Source organism: Benincasa hispida, chromosome 1 (genome assembly GCF_009727055.1).
Source record: "Benincasa hispida cultivar B227 chromosome 1, ASM972705v1, whole genome shotgun sequence".
In the NCBI taxonomy this organism is placed as follows: Eukaryota; Viridiplantae; Streptophyta; class Magnoliopsida; order Cucurbitales; family Cucurbitaceae; genus Benincasa; species Benincasa hispida.
The window spans coordinates 59,007,030-59,025,792 of NC_052349.1; the positions used below are offsets into that span (position 1 = coordinate 59,007,030).

The 18,763-nt window shown below is 36.6% G+C and overlaps 1 protein-coding gene across 3 annotated transcripts; it reads left to right on the forward strand.

Moving 5' to 3' along the window:
* Positions 1 to 330: 330 nt before the first annotated feature.
* Positions 331 to 16,949, forward strand: LOC120082497 (protein MICRORCHIDIA 2-like). Of its 3 annotated transcripts, XM_039037692.1 has the most exons (18): positions 331 to 1,202; positions 1,282 to 1,356; positions 1,576 to 1,610; positions 1,999 to 2,077; positions 2,168 to 2,257; positions 3,945 to 4,020; positions 5,483 to 5,561; positions 5,669 to 5,797; positions 6,994 to 7,092; positions 11,993 to 12,100; positions 12,193 to 12,339; positions 13,306 to 13,398; positions 13,715 to 13,766; positions 13,868 to 13,979; positions 14,432 to 14,573; positions 15,013 to 15,110; positions 16,224 to 16,266; positions 16,416 to 16,949. In XM_039037692.1, the coding sequence occupies exons 1-18, from the start codon at positions 956 to 958 to the stop codon at positions 16,512 to 16,514; spliced, it is 1,803 nt and encodes a 600-aa protein (XP_038893620.1). In that variant the 5' UTR covers positions 331 to 955; the 3' UTR covers positions 16,515 to 16,949. The 3 variants fall into 3 exon arrangements, with proteins under 3 accessions (XP_038893620.1, XP_038893629.1, XP_038893635.1); XM_039037701.1 differs by lacking the exon at positions 13,306 to 13,398; XM_039037707.1 differs by lacking the exon at positions 12,193 to 12,339 and having other exon boundaries at positions 333 to 1,202.
* The last annotated feature ends 1,814 nt before the right edge of the window (positions 16,950 to 18,763 follow it).

Genomic DNA, 18,763 nt, shown 5'->3' on the forward strand with positions numbered 1-18,763 from the left:
CCATTACTAACATGAAAAGAATGCAAAGAACTGTTTCCTTGAGAATCTTGATGCTTTAGAAAAGACTGATCTTGATGATCTTCAAATGCTTTGATACCAATTTTGTTAGGTTATTTTTGTTGTTTGCAGGCCCAAAAGGATTTCAGCACTGAGGCCCAGCTCTTCCAGATAAGATCAAATGAAGTTGGTGAAGGATATGGCTGATGTTGAGCCACGAATACTGAGGTATCCAACAACACGTGTATGGCGAGATCTTCCTTCTGTTGAATAGATTAGTGAGCTTAGGAAGAAAAAAAATTCAATTTAGATAAAAATACTCTCTCTCACTTCTCGAAACTCTCTCTACTTCTCTCTTTTTCAGATTATGTTGCCAAGCAATTCTTTGATGTCTTGTGTCGATTTTGCAGAGAAAAGATGAAGATTTTGCAAGGAGATAAGGAGAAGAAGAAGAAGACTCAATTACATGGTTCGGCCAAGATGCCTACGTCCATGGGAAGCTCTCTTACTTTTCTTTTTCTTTAAAGATTGCTTTACAGAAGTTTAGTCTTTACTAGAGAAATATGAAGACTGCATGTAGTAAAACTGATTAGTAGGTATTTATATTACATACTTTTGTCAATTACAAGATGTAAAAATTTGTTAAGTAAAACTAAACTAGCTGAAATATGTATTTGAGTATCGTTTTACATATTCATTAAAAAAAATTCAAACCAATTCATTTATATTTTAGAACCAACCCAAAACAGGTGGGTTGGATTGGGTTGCACCGAGGCTTTGGTTTTTTTAACACCCCCCTATTTCTATGTGTTATATCAAAAAAAAAAAAAAAAAAAAACAACTGAAACCACGTCGTTTCTGCTTTTGCATTTTTTCTAAAGAATGAGAAGCTTTCGAGTTCAGAATTCAGAACATAGTTTGCAATAGTTTCTGATCGGCCTTCGCTCTGGAAGCTTTGATGCCGCGGAAGACGGGAAGCAAGCCTCCTACTCTGGTGGATTTAACAAGCAGCGACGATGAGGAAGCTGCAGCAAACACAATGTCAAACAAAATAGCGTCGAATTCTCTGACGAGACTCCAAGAACAAGGAGGCAGTGCTACGCCGATTGTATCATCATCGAACGATAAAGCTCTTGATTACCGCTGTTTTTGGAAAGCCGGAAATTTCGATTTCGGCATTACTTCAAGCCCTCTTCCTGATGATGGTTATCCTTTGTTCTGCGTTTAATGTTTGTATTTATTTATTTATTTGATTCCGAGAGTTTGATTATGAAATCAATACAGGAGACTTGGAGCATGCCCGAGTTCATCCGAAGTTTCTTCATTCCAATGCCACTTCACACAAATGGGCGTTTGGCGGTAATGCTTTATTTACTCGAAAACTTCGATTCTTCAAAGGCTGAGCAATATCTTGATTCTGTTCGGCTCTGTAAAATTTTCTTCTCCTCCTCTTATTAATATAATTATCGCTGGTATGAGTTTTAAGAATGATCATGAGATATCCACTTAATTGCATGGGAGTGTTTTGCTTCATCTCTCCTTTGTCCTCTTTAATCTGCATTTTTTCATTTAATGCAGCAATTGCTGAGCTTCTGGATAATGCTGTGGACGAGGTATATATTAGTTTATGTAACTTCTAAAACTTCTCGTACTCGCACACAGTTAAATTATCAAATATTGTATGAACGAGCCACTTTTCGTTGCTGAACAAACTCCAAAACTTCTAACGTTGTCACAAAAAGTTCGATTTGGTTTGCGTCTTGTGGAGTGTTGTGGTTCTACAACCCAGATACTTGAAGTTATGATTCAAGCAGGATGAGTAATAGAATATTAGTTGATCATATAAAACGAGAGGCACAGAGTTCTTAAGTTTTATTATATGGGCAATAGGATAAAGTAGTGATGTAAAGGAAAGACAAAGAAGGAAGTCATATAGATGAAGTATTATAAATTACTTGACTGGTGCGGCCTCCTGTAAACACAGCCATTCATCAATTTCAGATACACAATGGGGCAACGTTTGTGAAGGTTGATAAAGTTGATATAATGAAGGATAATTCTCCAGCTTTACTTTTCCATGGTATTCTGTTATTCTTGTTAATTTTATGTTATGCAGCTCCATTTTTTTAGTTCTGGATCTAACTACATGAACAAGTCATATTTTGTGCAGATGATGGTGGGGGAATGGATCCTGCTGGCATTCGGAAATGTATGAGTTTGGGATATTCTTCAAAGAAGTCAAACACAACAATAGGACAATGTAATTTCTCTCTTTGCTCTTCTAGTTTGTAGCTTTGCTCTAATAGTAAATTCATTAGGTAAGAGTCCAGATTTTATTGGTCTTGAATCAAATGCCATATCTTTCATTCATTGAAAATTTTAATTTTTAACAAGTTTTGTTTACTTCTATGTAAATCTTTTTAGTATATAACATGATTAACAGTCCTTCCTAACATTGTGTCACCAGACACATGTTTTTTCCCCTTACATTTCTTATTTTTTAGAATGTTAAGCTTCTTTGCGATCTCAAACCAACAAAAACCTAAATAGCTGTAGCTTCTACATTCCAAAGTACAAATGATTTTCAACTTCATTTGGTTGCTAACCAGATCTTTGAATAATTTCACGGGTTTTGTTCTTTGAGAAGCCAATTTGGTAATTTTCCAATTTTCTAGATACACTAACTCAATGCACTGCTTTGTTTTATGACCTTGTACTTGTACATGATAGGTTGTACGACTATATCTTTGAGTTCTAAAATTTACTGCTTTTGATAATTATAAAGTCATGTAGTTTTAAAAGTTCTAATTGATTTAGTTTTGTAAATTTTCCTGAATCAATAATCCCAAATATACATGCGCGGCCCACCCAACCTTTTCTATCATGCTTGAGTACCCCTTTTTTCCTTTTCTTTCTTTTCTTTTCTTAAGCCTAGACCTATTTGAAGCCCTATTTTCACTTCAATTGCGAGTTTTCCATGTGTCAAAGTCATTATGCTGACATCTAAAGGACGGAAAAGTCTATGCTGACGAAATCATGCATTTTCCATGGACGATTAACTGCTAATATGACGACCAAGAAAAAGTAGTGCATGGTGTGCCCTTGTTTGTAGTATATACTGCCATTTATACTACAGTATGATATTCTTGACAAAACCAAAGATAATTTCAAGATAGGAAACTGATATAGGGGGCCATTTTTATTAGATTGGTTGTCCTTTTATTAACTTGTTTACCTGTGAAGTTCCTGAAACACTAGTTAGCCTGCTGCTTTAGATGCTGAAAAATAATTATAAGTAACCTCAAGGCCTCAATTATGCCTATATACATAAAAAAGATGAAAATATTTGTTGGATGGAAACTGATGGTAATGGAGATGGAAGATAATTTTAGAGCACTAGACTATATTCTTTGGTATTTAGTGGTTTGGCCATCATTTCCCAGGGATTCATTGAATGGGGTCTGTCATGAATGCCATGGAATATATATATGCATTGGAAAGGAAAAGAAAATACTATCACTGAAAGTATTACTATCAACAAAATAAATATTCTCCTTTAGGAGAGTACACAACATCGCCTGAAAACCCAAAATGAAAAATGAAGAAGCATATGCAAATACGATCCAGGAATCTAGCAGCAAAAGATAAAAAGCTTGACAGCCATGAAGCCACCAAGAAGTATGTAAGAGCAAAAGCATTATCCAGGAAGAACATCTGCCATTGCCAACTAAATTGATACAAAAAAATTCGTTGCTTTGATGAGAACCTAAAAAGCCTTCAACTCCCAATATATGGTTATTTTATTTATGCAAAATTTTATCTAATGATTATACTCTGCAAATCCAAAAACTGTTATAATTCCATGATCTATCATACTAATGTACTTCAGAACCTACGTTAGTGCTTTGGTTTGTTGTTTGTCGTGACATCCAACTCGTGTGTTCTAGATGGGAATGGATTTAAAACAAGCACCATGCGACTTGGAGCTGATGCAATTGTTTTCACTCGTGCGATTCATGGAGGGTACCTCTTGTTCTAGAACATCTAGTAAAATATTAATTATGCATTGTCTTTTCGCTGTCTCCTTTTCAATTAAATTTAAACTTGCATTTACCATTCTTTAGTCAGTTACATTATTTGTTTTGCATAGAGAACCTGTATGTACAATTTGAATTGAATAGTTTGTTGTGATGTTAGATTCTGAGTGAGCAATGAAAAGGATTTTTCAGATTCTTTTCCATCACAAGAAAGATGGTAGAGGGTTTCCCAAAGTTGATTAGGGGATGTAATAGAAACTCAATTTTCCAGACCTGCAGTTTTTCTTATTAAAGAGGAACAATGAAAAAAATATTAGCCTTGTTCCAGGGTTTAAATTGATAATTTGATACCAAAATTGTTTCAAACTCTTTGAAGTTTGTTCAGTAGTATGCAACCTGGGTGACCAATCCTAAAAAATGTTTAGCGTAGAACATAGAAAGCATGCCTCATATTTCTTTCTCCTTAATCGATTGACAAGCGTCAAAATTATGCATAAATACCATCTATTGCCTTAAGGCTTAACAACTTAATCTAAGCTATCTTCTTAATGTGCACTTTCCACTAAAACTGCTGGTGTGAACATGTTCGGACCTCACTTACTTTTTTTTCTTTTTTTCTTTTTCTTTTTTTATTTTTTTAAAATTTTAAATAATAATATTAAATGATAAAAACAACAACTTGAGATAAAATGGAAAGAATACACGGGCATACAAAAAAACCGGCTTGCATGAAAGGAGTCCAACTAAAAGGACTTCAGCTATATAAGATATAACCTATAGAATAGTTACAAAAGGCCTTCAAAATTGAAACCAAGAGGGAAACGTGAAATCTAACAAAGACCAAACATCACTTGAATCCCTTTCCAACCTTCTAAACACACGATTATTTCGCTCCACCAAAGATCGCACATAATAGCACCCCAACAAGCCAAAGAAACATGCCATTCTCATGAAAGGGCGGATGGAAGAGGAACTCTGCAATCATATCACAAATCTCCCTATGCCGCGAAAGCGAGAAACCAGAAGTCTGAAAGAAATCACTCCACACGGCTCTCCCGAACTCGCATCTCCAAAGAATGTGATGCAAGTCCTCCTCATCCTTTTGAGTTCCAACAAAGAATACGACTCACCTAAGGGAGAAGGATCAAGAAGCCTACGAAAGAAGGAGTTGCACGAGAATCCCTCCGAAGGGTTGGGATTCCACACCCTAAAATCCTTTCTCCCCTGTCTAAAGAGTCTCGTGCTAGAGTCTTGATGTCAGGCTGTGTGAAGCCATTGATGGCAAGTTATAACATATCTTGGCTGAATAATTAAACTCAAATTTTCATCATTAGTATAATTCATTTTCTGTTCCCTTTTGTGATAAGTGCAATAAGTTTTGAAGTTTTGTTTTCAATGCTAACTTTTAATTCTCATGTTTTTTTAACTTGTGTTCTTATATCATTTAGCACTGCAACTCAGAGTGTTGGCCTTTTATCCTACACCTTTCTACGGATGACCAGCCAGGATGATGTTATTGTTCCAATGGTAATTTTCTCTGTCTTTACTATGCCAATTGCCTCCTCTGCCCTCTGCATTTGCCATCATCTCCCTAACAGCCAAGACTTCTTACTTTCTGTTTGGTTGTATTGTAGATTGATTTCGATATTTCGGGTCATTGGGCAGAACCGATAATTTATGACTCTCAAGACGATTGGTCTTCTAATTTGAAAACTATCCTTGAATGGTCTCCTTTTTCATCAAAGGAGGACCTCATGATACAGGTTTGTGTGCATCCATTCATTTTATTTGAACTTCCAAACTGACTAAGTAATTTAATTGTAAGGGACAAAAGTCCCAAGAAACGTAGTCTCACCATGTAATACTAGTAGTGGTGTTGTTTTAAACTCCAGATACAATATATTCTAAATGAATTTGATCAAATATTAATAATTTTTTATGTCTTAACCTTTGCATGACAAGTGGTGTAGACTTGTTGAAGTGTTACTGGTGGCATGCTATGTGTCACCATTATGCTTGTCCAGAGTGTGTTGCCCGGGGCGCTTGCCCATGTTAACCCCCTTTTATCATTGTCTTTTGTATTGCATTATAGAAGTTATTTTACTTTTCATGTATTTTTGTTAGTGAGTGATTCTTCACCACTTTCATATGCAAGAGTGACATTCACATGGATTCATTATATACTAGAGGGGATAAGACTAGTCGTCAATCCTTTCTACACAGAGTTGTATGCTATCTAAGTTGTTGTCCTTGGTTTCTAGCCTACAACCCTCATTTTCTCAAACATGCTTTCGAACATTTGCAAAATATGCCCGTTGTACTATTAACTATCTGAATTCGAATTGACTGACTAGTTTGAACGCGAGAACAAGTGTTGCACAATCGCTCTGCGGGTCTTAAGAAAGTGCGATTGTGATGCTATGGACCAATCTATGGACCTTGCGTTGACATGCACCATTACTGATATACTTGAAAGTTCAATTGTCCCATGTTTCTATTCTATTTCAGTTTGGTAGTTATTTTGCAATAACTAATAAACTGAAATAGGATAGAAACATGGGTTAGCTTCATGGAAGAAAAGTTTTTTTTTCCAAAGGAAGCCCTCATAAGCTTCTCAATGCTCTTGCAAACCGAAACCGGCGCACAAAAAAGAGAGGAGTAATAGATGGGTATACCACTTAACATAGATCTAATAAGTGTTATGGATCTCAGATGCAACTCAAATGAGGCTAACCCATATTCTTTCATTTTTCTCAATGAAAACAGTTGTTTTCATTTTTAAAAAAAGTTTATTAGTTATGTTGTTTCGAATGAACAAGTAGATATAAATTAAATAAAGATAAAATATCACTCCTTACTGTTATGGATCTCAGATGCAACTCAAATGAGGGTACCTCTCTCTCTCTCTATCTATTATTATTTTATTATTTTCTTGTCTTTTTTGTGGTTTCATCTACAGTTTGAGGATATTGGACGTCATGGAACAAAAGTCATCATATTCAATCTCTGGTTGAATGATGAAGGCATTTATGAATTGAATTTTGACGATGATGATGAGGTATTTCACATTTTATTGATTAGCTTCATTTCACATTGTTGTTGGGTGGCAATTTAAGACCTTTGGTTTCTTACTCACAGAGGAAATAGTTTGCTTTGGATGTGAGTAATTGCAAACATACTACATTTTAGTTTGAATTCAATTCACTGCATTGAAACTAGTGATGCTTGTCCATTGTTCATATTTTTGCTGTCTCCTTCAATTATTATTATTGAAAGAGAAAGGGAAAAAAAACAACACAAGGTTTACGTGGAAAACCCTAATTCAGGGAAGAAAAACTACGATAGAAAATGTTTTATTATTTTAATGTCATACATACAAGAGACCCAAAACTCAAATTAAATAGAATGAGGGAAATCCTAATTTTAGTAGGCATAAAAGAAAAGACAAATATGCCCTTAGGGCTAATGCACCATATTTCAACACTCTCCCTCAAGTTGGGGCGTAGATATCGGCAAGACCTAACTTGCTAACACAAGCTTCAAATGTTTGTCTCGGTAATCCTTTGGCGAGAACATCTATAACCTGTTGGACTGAAGGAACATAGGGAATACAGATAACCCCGTGGTCTAACTTCTCTTTAATAAAGTGTCTGTTAATTTCTACATGCGTGGTTTAATCACGTTGAACTGGATTGTTGGCAATACTTATGGTAGCCTTATTATCACAATACAACTTCATGGGACCCGGACTGTCCTGGTGAAGATCAGCCAAAACTTTCTGTAACCATATTTCTTCACACTCCCAGACTCATAGCTCTATACTCTACCTCAGCACTGCTTCTGGCAACTACACCCTATTTTTTACTCCGCTAGGTCACCAAATTTCCCCATACAAAGGTATAGTATCCCGATGTTGACTTTCTGTCTGTCACTAAACCTGCCCAATCTGAGTCAGTATATGCTTCGATGCTCCGTGTGTCATACTTTCTGAAAACCAAGCCCTTTCCTGGAGTAGACTTTAGATATCTCAGAATTCGAGTCCCTGCTTCCATGTGTTCCTCATACGGATTCTGCATGAACTGGCTTACCACTCACAGCATAGATGTCAGGCCTAGTATGAGACAGGTAAATCAGTTTTCCTACCAGGCGTTGATACCTCTCCTTATTTACAGACACTCCTTCCGTAATGTTTTTTAGTTTGCCATTAACCTCAATAGGAGTGTCGATAGGTTTGCATCCAGTCGTTCCTGTTTCCTTTAACAGGTCCAGGGTGTACTTCCGTTGAGACACTGAGATTCCTGCTTTCGATCTTGCTACTTCCATCCCGAGAAAATACCTCAGACTACCAAGATCTTTGATCTCAAATTCGCTTGCCATCCTCTGTTTTAGTTTAACAATTTTTGCCATATCATCCCCTGACAAAATGATATCATCGACATACACTACCAAAACAGCCATCTTCCCTGAAAGTGTCCTTTTGGTGAATAATGTATGATCAGAATGCCCTTGAACAAACCCCTGAGATTTAATGAATACTGTGAACCTATCAAACCACGCTCTCGAGACACCCATTTAAGGCCTTTCTGAGTCTGTAGACATGGTTTCCGAATTTAGCTTCGAAACCTGGAGGGGGACTCATGTAAACCTCTTTTTCTAGCTCGCCGTTCAGGAAGGCATTTTTAACATCCAGTTGATGTAGAGGCCAATCCTTATTCACTGCAACAGACAGAAGAACTCGGATCGTGTTGAGCTTAGCCACTGGAGAAAAAGTTTTTGAATAATCAATCTCGTACGTTTGAGTAAACCCTTTTGCAACTAACCTGACCTTATATCTCTCCAGCGTTCCGTCAGACTTATACTTCACTGTGAACACCCATTTGCAGCCAACTGTCTTGTGACCTCTAGGGAGAGTCACTAAATCCCAAGTTTGGTTCGCCTCGAGAGCTCTCATTTCTTCCATTACTGCTACTCTCCACTCGGGAACCTCCATGGCTGCATGCACATTGGTAGGTATTGCCATGGCATCCAGTTGAGTAGTAAAAGCCTTAAAAACAGGAGACATGTTATTATAGGTCAGAAAACTGTTGTACTTTGTACATGACCTGGTTCCTTTCCTCAGAGCGATTGACATATCCAGAGTGGTATCATAATTGCCAATCTTCGTCGGCCTCTCTCCAGTATCAATCTTCTGAGGCACTTTTTCACCTTCCTGAGAGTCTTCCAGCACTTCATTACCTCCTGTGATTTCAACCTTCTCTAAGTCTGTCTCACCACCTTCTATGCACCCAGGCTTCTCTTCAAGAAGCTTTTCTAAAACAACAGGATCTTGAACCTGAGCTGGTTCCGATGCTTGGACACTTTTCGATGGGACAATAGGAATTTCCTGGGTTTCCTTTTTGAGATTCTTCCTATAGTATGTTATCCAGGGCATTTGTCTAGTGGGGAGGACAGACACTGGAATATCAGGGATAGGTTCGGGACTAGGTAGGCTGGATGCAGGAACGGGTTCAGGACTGGGTTTAGGAACAGTAGAACTAGGCTCAAGATTGAAGCTAATAGGTACAGAGTATGTGGAACTGGAACTGTTAGTCTCTTCATTCGTGGTCTCCCCGTGAAGATGACTAACGGGAAAAAATGGTTTATCTTCAAGGAATGTGACATCCATAGTGACAAAGTACTTTCTAGAAGGTGGATGAAAACATTTATATCTTCGCTGATGAAGTGGAAACTCGATAAACACACACTTTTGAGCACGTGGGGCAAACTTAGTTCAGTGAGGGCCATGAGTGTGAACAAAGGCTGTAAACCCAAACACACGCAGAGGAACTTCAGGAATAAGACGCATAGACTGGCAGGATTTCTTAAAGCATTCAAGGGGTGTTTGGAACTTTAGAACACGTGAAGGCATTCATTCTATTAATGAGATGGACTGCAGTGAGGACCGTGTCTCCTCATAGGTATGATGGAAGAAACGCAGGGATCATCAAGGAACGAGCAACTTTAATAAGATGGTGATTTTTTCATTCAGCCACCCTGTTTTGTTGCAGAGTATAAGCACAAGAGTTTTGATGGACGATCCCTTTTGACGTTAGGAATTCCCGGAGGGTGTGATTGACAAACTCACGCCCATTGTCACTTCGAAGGATGGCAATCTTCGTATTAAATTTTGAAGATGGTGGTATAGAATTGTTGGAAGGTAGATAGGACCTCAGATTTGTCAGCAAGGAGGTATACCCATGTAAGTCGGGTATGATCATCGATGAAAGTGACAAATCATCGTTTACCAGACAAGGTAGAGACGTTTAAAGGATCCCAAACATCACTATGGATCAAGTGGAAAGGCTGGGTAGGTTTATAAGGCTGAGAGACAAAAGAAACACGGGGCTGTTTAGCACGTATACAGACATCACAAGACAGACGAAATATTCACATTATGGAATAAATGAGGAAACAAATATCTCATATATTGAAAACTCGGATGTCCAAGACGAAAATGCCACAATAGATAATCTTTTTCAGACATAGTAAATGAAGATAAAAAACTAGTCCTAAACAAATTCCTGGAGGAAACATCTTCAGAAAGGAAATAGAGACCCTTGTCATATTGGGTAGTGCCAATTGCTGTTGGAGTTCCCCATGGGTCTCTGATCTCGACTGTTTCTGCTCATAGGAACCGGGAACCGAGCTGTCACCCATAGAGTCACCCACTCAATACCGAAGCTGAACTGGACACACATTTGAGATAAGACACATGTTGCTGGAAGGACCCAAAAAATCGATCAGATGACTCAACCGGGTACTGCCCAAACACTTCGGCAATGCTGCTCGAAGTTACACGGCTAGGTACCTCGCCGGTGGCAGGATCGGCGGCCGACTGGTGCAAGACGGACTTGGGAGGATGCACAACCGTCGATTCGGAGGCAAGAGCAACCGGCGGGTGCAAGATCTGCGTGGACGCGAATGGCTGGACCGCGATCGTCTGACCCAACCCAGAAGTTGGAGCGAGCCCACCCAATGCCTGTTGCAGCTGTGCGAATAATGGCACGCTGACTAGGGTTTGACTGTTCGTCGTCCGGATCGACCGTGGCTGCTTGACAATTGGGTTGCGGCTGCTTGACGGTGTGGCTCTATCGGCTGTAGGGTTGGGGTCGACCGACGGCTGTAGGGTTGCTGGGTTCAAGATTGTTCGGAGATACCGATCCACAACCACTTGAATCATGGCCATATTTTTTGGGTTGGCTATTGCTCCATCACCAAACACGTCTGATGACTGAATTTCTTCTATCGGGGCTAAGGTTTCATCGCCTTGCTCTGATACCATATTGAAAGAGAAAGGGAAAAGAAACAACACAAGGTTTACGTGGAAAACCCTAATTCAGGGAAGAAAAACCACGATAGAAAAGGTTTTATTATTTTAATGTCATACATACAAGAGACCCCAAACTCAGATTAAATAGAATGAGGGAAACCTTAATTTTAGTAGGCATAAAGGAAAAGACAAATATGCCCTTAGGCCTAATGCACCATATTTCAACAATTATGTCATCATTCATTAAACTTTCTTTTCTTTAATTACCATTATTTTTCTTAATACAACGACTATGGGTATGGGGAATTGATCCTCCAACCTCTAGGGTAGAATACCATACCAATTACTGCTGAGCTAAGCCCATTTTGGCTTAATTACTATTATTTAGTAGATTAATTTTTCTGAATGGTAATTATGTATTCTGAAAAATGACTCGTCTCCCATTGTGGGGATTTAACAAATTTCTTCAATTCCTTTCATTTTTGAGCTAAAAAGAAATGGTAATTGTGTATTCTGTCTAATACGATGTGCAAAGCTTTCTAAAAAGTTTCCTTGAGATTTTTTTTAATCTAAAATACCTTGCTACGTGTACACTTAAATTGAGTTGCGTGAAAAGTATCTCTAAATTTCTTTCGATCATTGATGATAGGATATACGGTTGAGGAATGAAGCTAATCAAGGAGGTTTGAGAAAACTGCGTAAAAGCATTGCTGAATTGCAATCACATATTTCTTATCAAATTCGCTATTCGTTAAGGGTAACTTTTCACTCAAATTCTCCAAATTGGGTGTACATTTCACAATGATTTCTTCGGCCTGAAAACTTCTGAATTTGCTCACTGTTTAGTAGGCATATATTTCAATATTATATCTGAAAAGATTTACAAACTTCAACATCATCCTGAGGGGAAAACCAGTCGAGCAGCATAGTATTGCAGACGACTTGAAGTACTCAAAAGTAGTTACATATAAGCCTCAACTACATGTAGTAAAAGAGGTTAGCTTTGAATTGCTCCACTGTAAAAAAATTGGTTGTTATAGTTCTCTGTTCAGTCTGTGTTGAAGCACCAAATAAATTTGCCGCTAATGCTAATTTATCACAAATCATTGCAGAATAATCCTTTCTTACAGAAAAAATGGAGGCAGTGGTGCTAGTGTGATTTTATTATCATTGCATATAGGGTCTTGAAAACCTGGGCACCTCGCTGATATTTTCCCGATAAAAACCTATGGTAGAGAGGAAATGGAGGAATTGGATGAAAACCCATTACCGTTACAATTTACATCTTTCTCCTTCTTCCTTTTTTTTTCCTGATAATAGTTCTATAATTTTATAAGCAATTCCACCTTTTGTTCCAGGAGATCTATTTCTCCCTAATTCAGCGACAGCCTTCCAAATTCTAGTCATTCACTTTTTTGAACAGTAATTGGCCTCCATCCAACCCTTAAAGTGATTAATGTTTACTTCTCCTTTTTTTGTGATTTGCTAAGAATTTAGTGATCTCTTTCTCAATATCGCTCCACTGACATGACTTTCCCCATTTTCAGATAAAAATTCTGAACAAAGTATTTTCCAAAAGCCTATCAAAAGATTGGTTTGTACATTACCTTCTTTCAGGCACGAGCTCTACATTCTTTGTTCTGCCCAATTATGAAGTCTGAGAAACTCTCTTTTCAGTCTTCTTCTATCTATTGTGTCCTTTCTTGAGAAGCTGCCTTCCCTTTTCTGTCAATGGCTACAATAGAATATGTCAAATCTTCCTTTTGTTTTTCTTACACACATAAGTCAGATTGGTTATAGTTCTCGGGGTTTTTTTTCTTTTGGTTTTTCTTTTGTTTTTTTTATGAGAAACGTAGTTCTCTAATGTGTCGAATAACGAGGTTTATAGAATTAAATTATCCACTTGCAGAAAGTGTCAAGTTTACTTTGGTTATGCATTGTTTATTTATTGTGTGGCTTAAGGTCTTGGTGGATACAACCATTGGATTTATAAAAGAGGCACCAGCTCTTGGAGTTTGTGGGTTCAATGTGTATCACAAAAACCGACTTATTATGGTAAGTGTGAAAAGAGATGACCATGAAACTTTTAGGTACTAAAGACTTCTGTTTCTATTTTGCTTGGAAAATATTCCGCTGGGCAATTAGCCCTTGTGCTCATTATGGGGAAAACTCGGTCTATCATATTGAACTCTGAACATGTACTTTGAGCATTAGACTCATTCATTATTTCAATGAAAAGTTTTGTTTCCAGTCAAAAAAATCATATCGAATATTCCAGCTTTCTGCAGGGGTTTTCTGGTATTTGGATGTATCTTGTGTAATAGTGTACAAACAACCATTTTGCTAACAAGAACATCTACGACATTTACAGCCCTTCTGGAAAGTTACTGGCGATGGCACTTCAAAAGGGCTTGGTGTTGTGGGTATTGCAAATTTGTGATTTCTTCTTATTTCCTTTCTGATCATTCATCAGATTTTTCTCTGGAGTCTTACTATTATTTTTGATACTGCATAACTTCTATAGGAGTTCTCGAAGCAAACTTCTTAGAGCCAGTGCATGACAAACAGGGATTTGAGAGATCATCTGCATTTATCCGGCTTGAAACTAGACTGAAGCAAATGGTAATGGAGTATTGGTACGTTAAGTTTCTTATGTTTCTCATTCTTCTTTCCAAATGCATATGGATAAGTAGCGGGATGATCTACCAAATTGTTTCAATTTTTTTTCTTCCCTACAACTTTAACTAGGGAAGAACTTTCTTCTCAACTTATAGCTTAAATGCTCAAAAGATATAAATAGGAGGTCTTGTGCCCCACAGTTTGCGTACACAACTGGATGCTAAACTGGCTAAACTGGAGACTGTTTGGTTGTTCCACTCATGTCCATTTTCAATTGTATTATTGCTTAAAGGGGCGTTACTGTTCTCACTTCTAATCAACTAACAGTTTTTGTTGTTGACCATTCCTCTTGGTGGAAGTGGACGTGTGGAACATGATATACATTGGCCACCTTCATCTCATATTTTTATTCTAACTAGTGCCTGAGCAAGGTTATTTTAACAGGTAGACTTTGTATTATTTATTGCAGGAAATCCTGCTGTCACTTAGTGGGATATAAGCCCCCAGGTTTATATTATCTGGAGAAGAGTAGGGGGAATCAAACTTCTACCGGACCTGCAGCTAACATTCAGAATACATTGGCTAAGGAACAATATGATGGTCCTCCCAAAGTCGGTATCCTTGAACAAATGCATTACACTAATTCACTCTTTATGCCATATAAGAATCACCGTTATTACCCTGTTTTAAGAAGTTAAGGTCTCTGATGATAATACTCAAAAAGTGTTTATGTGCCTATTTCACGTTTCATGTTTGAAAGAGACCTTAAAGTGAAACCAAAAACAAAGTCATGAAGAGTTGTCCAAAGTAGACGCTATTATATTGTTATGTAGATATTGGGAGAGTCCAGTGTTTTTAACAATAATTAGTTGGACAGATTAGAGAGATTTATTAGGCAGTAAGTTGCTATATGATTACCTAACCACCTGTTAAATTTCAGTAGGCTATAATTGAAAGTTTTGATAACTAGTCTTGCAGCTCCTGCTTTAGTGAACTAATGTTGATGTGGCAGAAGTAAAGCATTTTTCATACTTTTGTATACCATTCCAGGGTTCCAACAAAGAACCGAACACTATCCAGGATTTTGACGTCTCAGGAAAGTCATATGTTGATCGCATCTGTGAAGAGAATATTGATCTGTTTATGAGGTTTTTTATATCCTAAACCTTTCCTGCATTTATTTATTTATTTTTGCATTATTTAAAGGGGCAGTTGCCAAAATATTTGCAAATATAGCACAATGCAAAAGAATTTGCAAATAAGCAAAATTTAGATCCACCTTTCAGATTATAAAGTCTATCAGCGATAGAGTCTATCACTAGTATGGTCTACCAATGATAGAGTATTACCGATAGATTTTGCTATATTTACCATTCTTTTAAAATTTTGCTATACACTTAATTATTAGTCATAGAAGTGCTACCTATTACAATTATCTTTTTTTTTCCCATTATATATATATAGCTTCAAAATTTATCCAATAACATGGGTGCACATATATTTACATCCAATAGCTAGACCAACATTGTTAATTCACTCCTCTTTGGGGCTTGAGTTGGATTTAATTGTTGGAGCTCTAATTACTTGAACAAATCTGTTCTATACGTTGTACAACTGTGTCCTTTAGTTTTAAAGCTCTTCTATAGGTTGTACAACTGTGTCCTTGAGTTCTAAAGCTCCAATTAATTGATTAATTGGTCTGATCTTACAAAGAAATGACCTTCCTTTTATTTTTCATATAAAATCAAATGCTAGAACCCTAGATTTAACGAGAGGCTATGGAATAAGGAAGGAAACAAAAACTAATGATAACCAATAACTAAGGAAATGGAGGGAATGAATATGGTCCAGAAGGAAAGAAGGCATATGGTGGTACATATATGATATAAGAAAGCGAGTGTCTATCTCCACCCTGTAAATTGCCCAAGTGGTCCCTCTTTTTTTTTTTCTTTTTTTTTTTTGAGTGTCTAAGCGAGTTTACGCACATCTCGATTAATCTCACTGACAACTCGTTTGACCCTACAACATTCGAGTTTTGGAAAATACATAGGATATTAATTCTTAGGTAGGTGACCATTTCTTCCAATTAGCAAATTATATTTTCACGAATATTTTTCACTTGTTTCTTGTAAGAAAATCTAGTCCACTTTTTCGATCCTCGTTCCTTACCAGGTCTAAAGCCCTCCTCGATGCCTGTTTTTAGTATCATATCCTACATCTATTTTGCAATCATATTAAACTCTCAAGGCTGTGTTCCACAGGTGCGAAGAACATGCAAACAAAGAAATTCAATTGCAAGAACTGGTGCGTATATATAATTTACGTTCAGCATAATGACCTTGTTTCATAACTGGAAGTGATCAAATTTGAGGCCATCGATATTCTGTTAGGTTTTATCAATAATGTGATTTTTTAATTTTAGTGAAGCTTCTATCTGTTTGGTGATAAATCAGGTCGACAGCTTAGAGAAGGAGCTAAAGGAAACCAAAAGGAAGCATGCTCAACTATTATTAGTTGTGGAGGCCAAGAGGAAGCAAACAAATGCAAAATAGCTGACTGACAACGATGCGATTCTCAGTCCAACTACTGCAATGCACCACAATTAATACATCTGACCTCTCACTTTGCCTCCTACATTCAAGTTTTTGGCTTATGAAGGCTCCATGTTACATTTCTTCATGGAGAGTAGAGACAGCCACTTTCTTATATTCTCTATTTGCAATTTAAGAGATGACAGAAGTCTTCCCGCGCCTCTTTTGAGGAATTAGCAATCTTTTGGACGCATGAAAGTCCAAGCAATCTGGAAGAAGTTCTCTGCTAATGAACCAGATGATTGGTTTCAGTTACTTGATATATCACTAATGCGTAGGCAAGTTAAAAACTGTTGTGTTTTCTTTTCCAATATATGCCTATGAAATGTAGTATTTTGAGTATCGAGAACCATCAGTTGAGTATCAGTGTTAATCTTTGGAAGCTTACACATTTCCCGTTTGGCCCTGCAGAATACTCGATTGACGAAATTACCTTACCAAATCAGAATAACATTATTTTAAAATTGTTTTAATTTCAGTTGAGGATATTGTGTTAAAGCAAGCATAACGCAACTGACATATGGATATATTAGCGATCAAGAGGTCTCTAGTTCGAATTTTCTTACTCCAACTTGAGGATATTATGAGCTTAAAATGTCTATGAAAACAAACTAAACAAAATATTTTAGTAGTAACGATTAAATTTAGAATGGTTTAACTAATGGATATAGAATATATCTATTTTGTCTATTTTGTTTTTTTTTTTTTTTTTGGATCAAAATTAGAAACGAAAATAATCTTTCGAAATCAAAAACTATATTTGGTTGAGAATGTATTTGATTTCGTCAACAAAATGGTTTTTTGCTTTTTTCTACTTTAGAAGATTTACAAATGTTTGAAATGTTAGTTATATTATTATGTAGACTTATTATGGCAGTGTTTGAGCCAATGAATTAAAGTTTGGGGAAGTAAGGTTATGAATTCCATTCTTTATTTGGCTTAAGGTGTTCGTGAATCCTACAATTGAAGAAGTATGCCTACGATTTCACAACCCTCCAAACTCTAAAATTTCTCTCCACATGTGCATTGCCATAGCCGTCGGTTCAAATGGAATGTGTGTTCAGGTTCCTAATCCAATCTCTTCCTTTTCTTTGTTTTCCTTCCCAATGATTTGACATAAACCCTAAAAATGTGTGTAAGACTAAGAAAAGAATGTACATTTGACTGGGGGAATCAATGTAAATTGTTGAATGGTTTTGATTTGGTACTAGTTTGGAAAATGGCACTGCCACGTGGCAAAATGGGAGAGAATAAAAGAATTGGCCCCCAAAAAATATTGATTCTCCAAGTTTCAACAATGCAACACACCTCATTTTTCCTTTTTCTACAGTACCTTAGCACTTGCTCAAACTAACCTATATCACTAAACCCAAAAAGCCATTTCTTTTGGAGCTTAGGCTTTGGCCTCAATTATTATATAAACTGCCAGTGCTGTCAACTCATAATACTTGGGAAAGTTAAAAACTTTCTTATAAATTATTGCTTAAAACTTCATACAAGCATGGCTCTTTATTTTCTTATATAAAAAATTTGGAAAAGTATGATTTGTACGAACCTTAGTTTAAGCGTGAACTTTGAAACCATCCTATGTTCGAATTATGGTAGGTATTGATCGACCGAACAAAGTTCAAATGAATTAGACATATACACCAAGGGTCGAATGATATTTTTGAACTCGAAAGAAAAAAGAGAGAGAAAATAAGCATTATATAGTTAATTACACTTATAAACTTATTCATATAAAAAAATTAAGAAAAAAATACATTTTTGACCACTGAGTTTTTAAGAATAGATACATTTGATCTCTAATGTTTTACCAATTTAGTCCATAAATTTTCAGGAAGAGATTTAAAAGGTTTCTCCTACTAATAAGATTATTAAATTTAATCATAAAATTAATTAAACGTTGGCATGGCGAAATGATTTAGAAAAGAAGAAAAATATTTTTTTTAATATTTTTCATCTTCTCTCTTCTCCTCACTCATTTTTCCCTCACTCTTTTCTCCCTCCTCCCAATTTCAATCTAAATTCCTCCTCCCTTTCCTTATTCTCTCTTTCTTTTACATTTTTCATTCAAATGCAATTTTACTCTGCAGATACAAACTTAGTGTGTCATTTAAAATTTTCAAACATCAATTTTGCTGTCATTTTTCTTTAATTTCTTCTCTCTAACATCTCATACCTTAATTCTTTCTTCACATTAAGCTGAT

Coding starts and splice junctions, on each gene's coding strand:
- LOC120082497 (XM_039037692.1), top strand. CDS start 956: ATGCCGCGGAAGACGGGAAGCAAGCCTCCTACTCTGGTGGATTTAACA. Junction 13,980..14,431: donor CAAATGGTAATGGAGTATTG/GTACGTTAAGTT, acceptor TATTTATTGCAG/GAAATCCTGCTGTCACTTAG. Junction 15,111..16,223: donor AATATTGATCTGTTTATGAG/GTTTTTTATATC, acceptor TGTGTTCCACAG/GTGCGAAGAACATGCAAACA.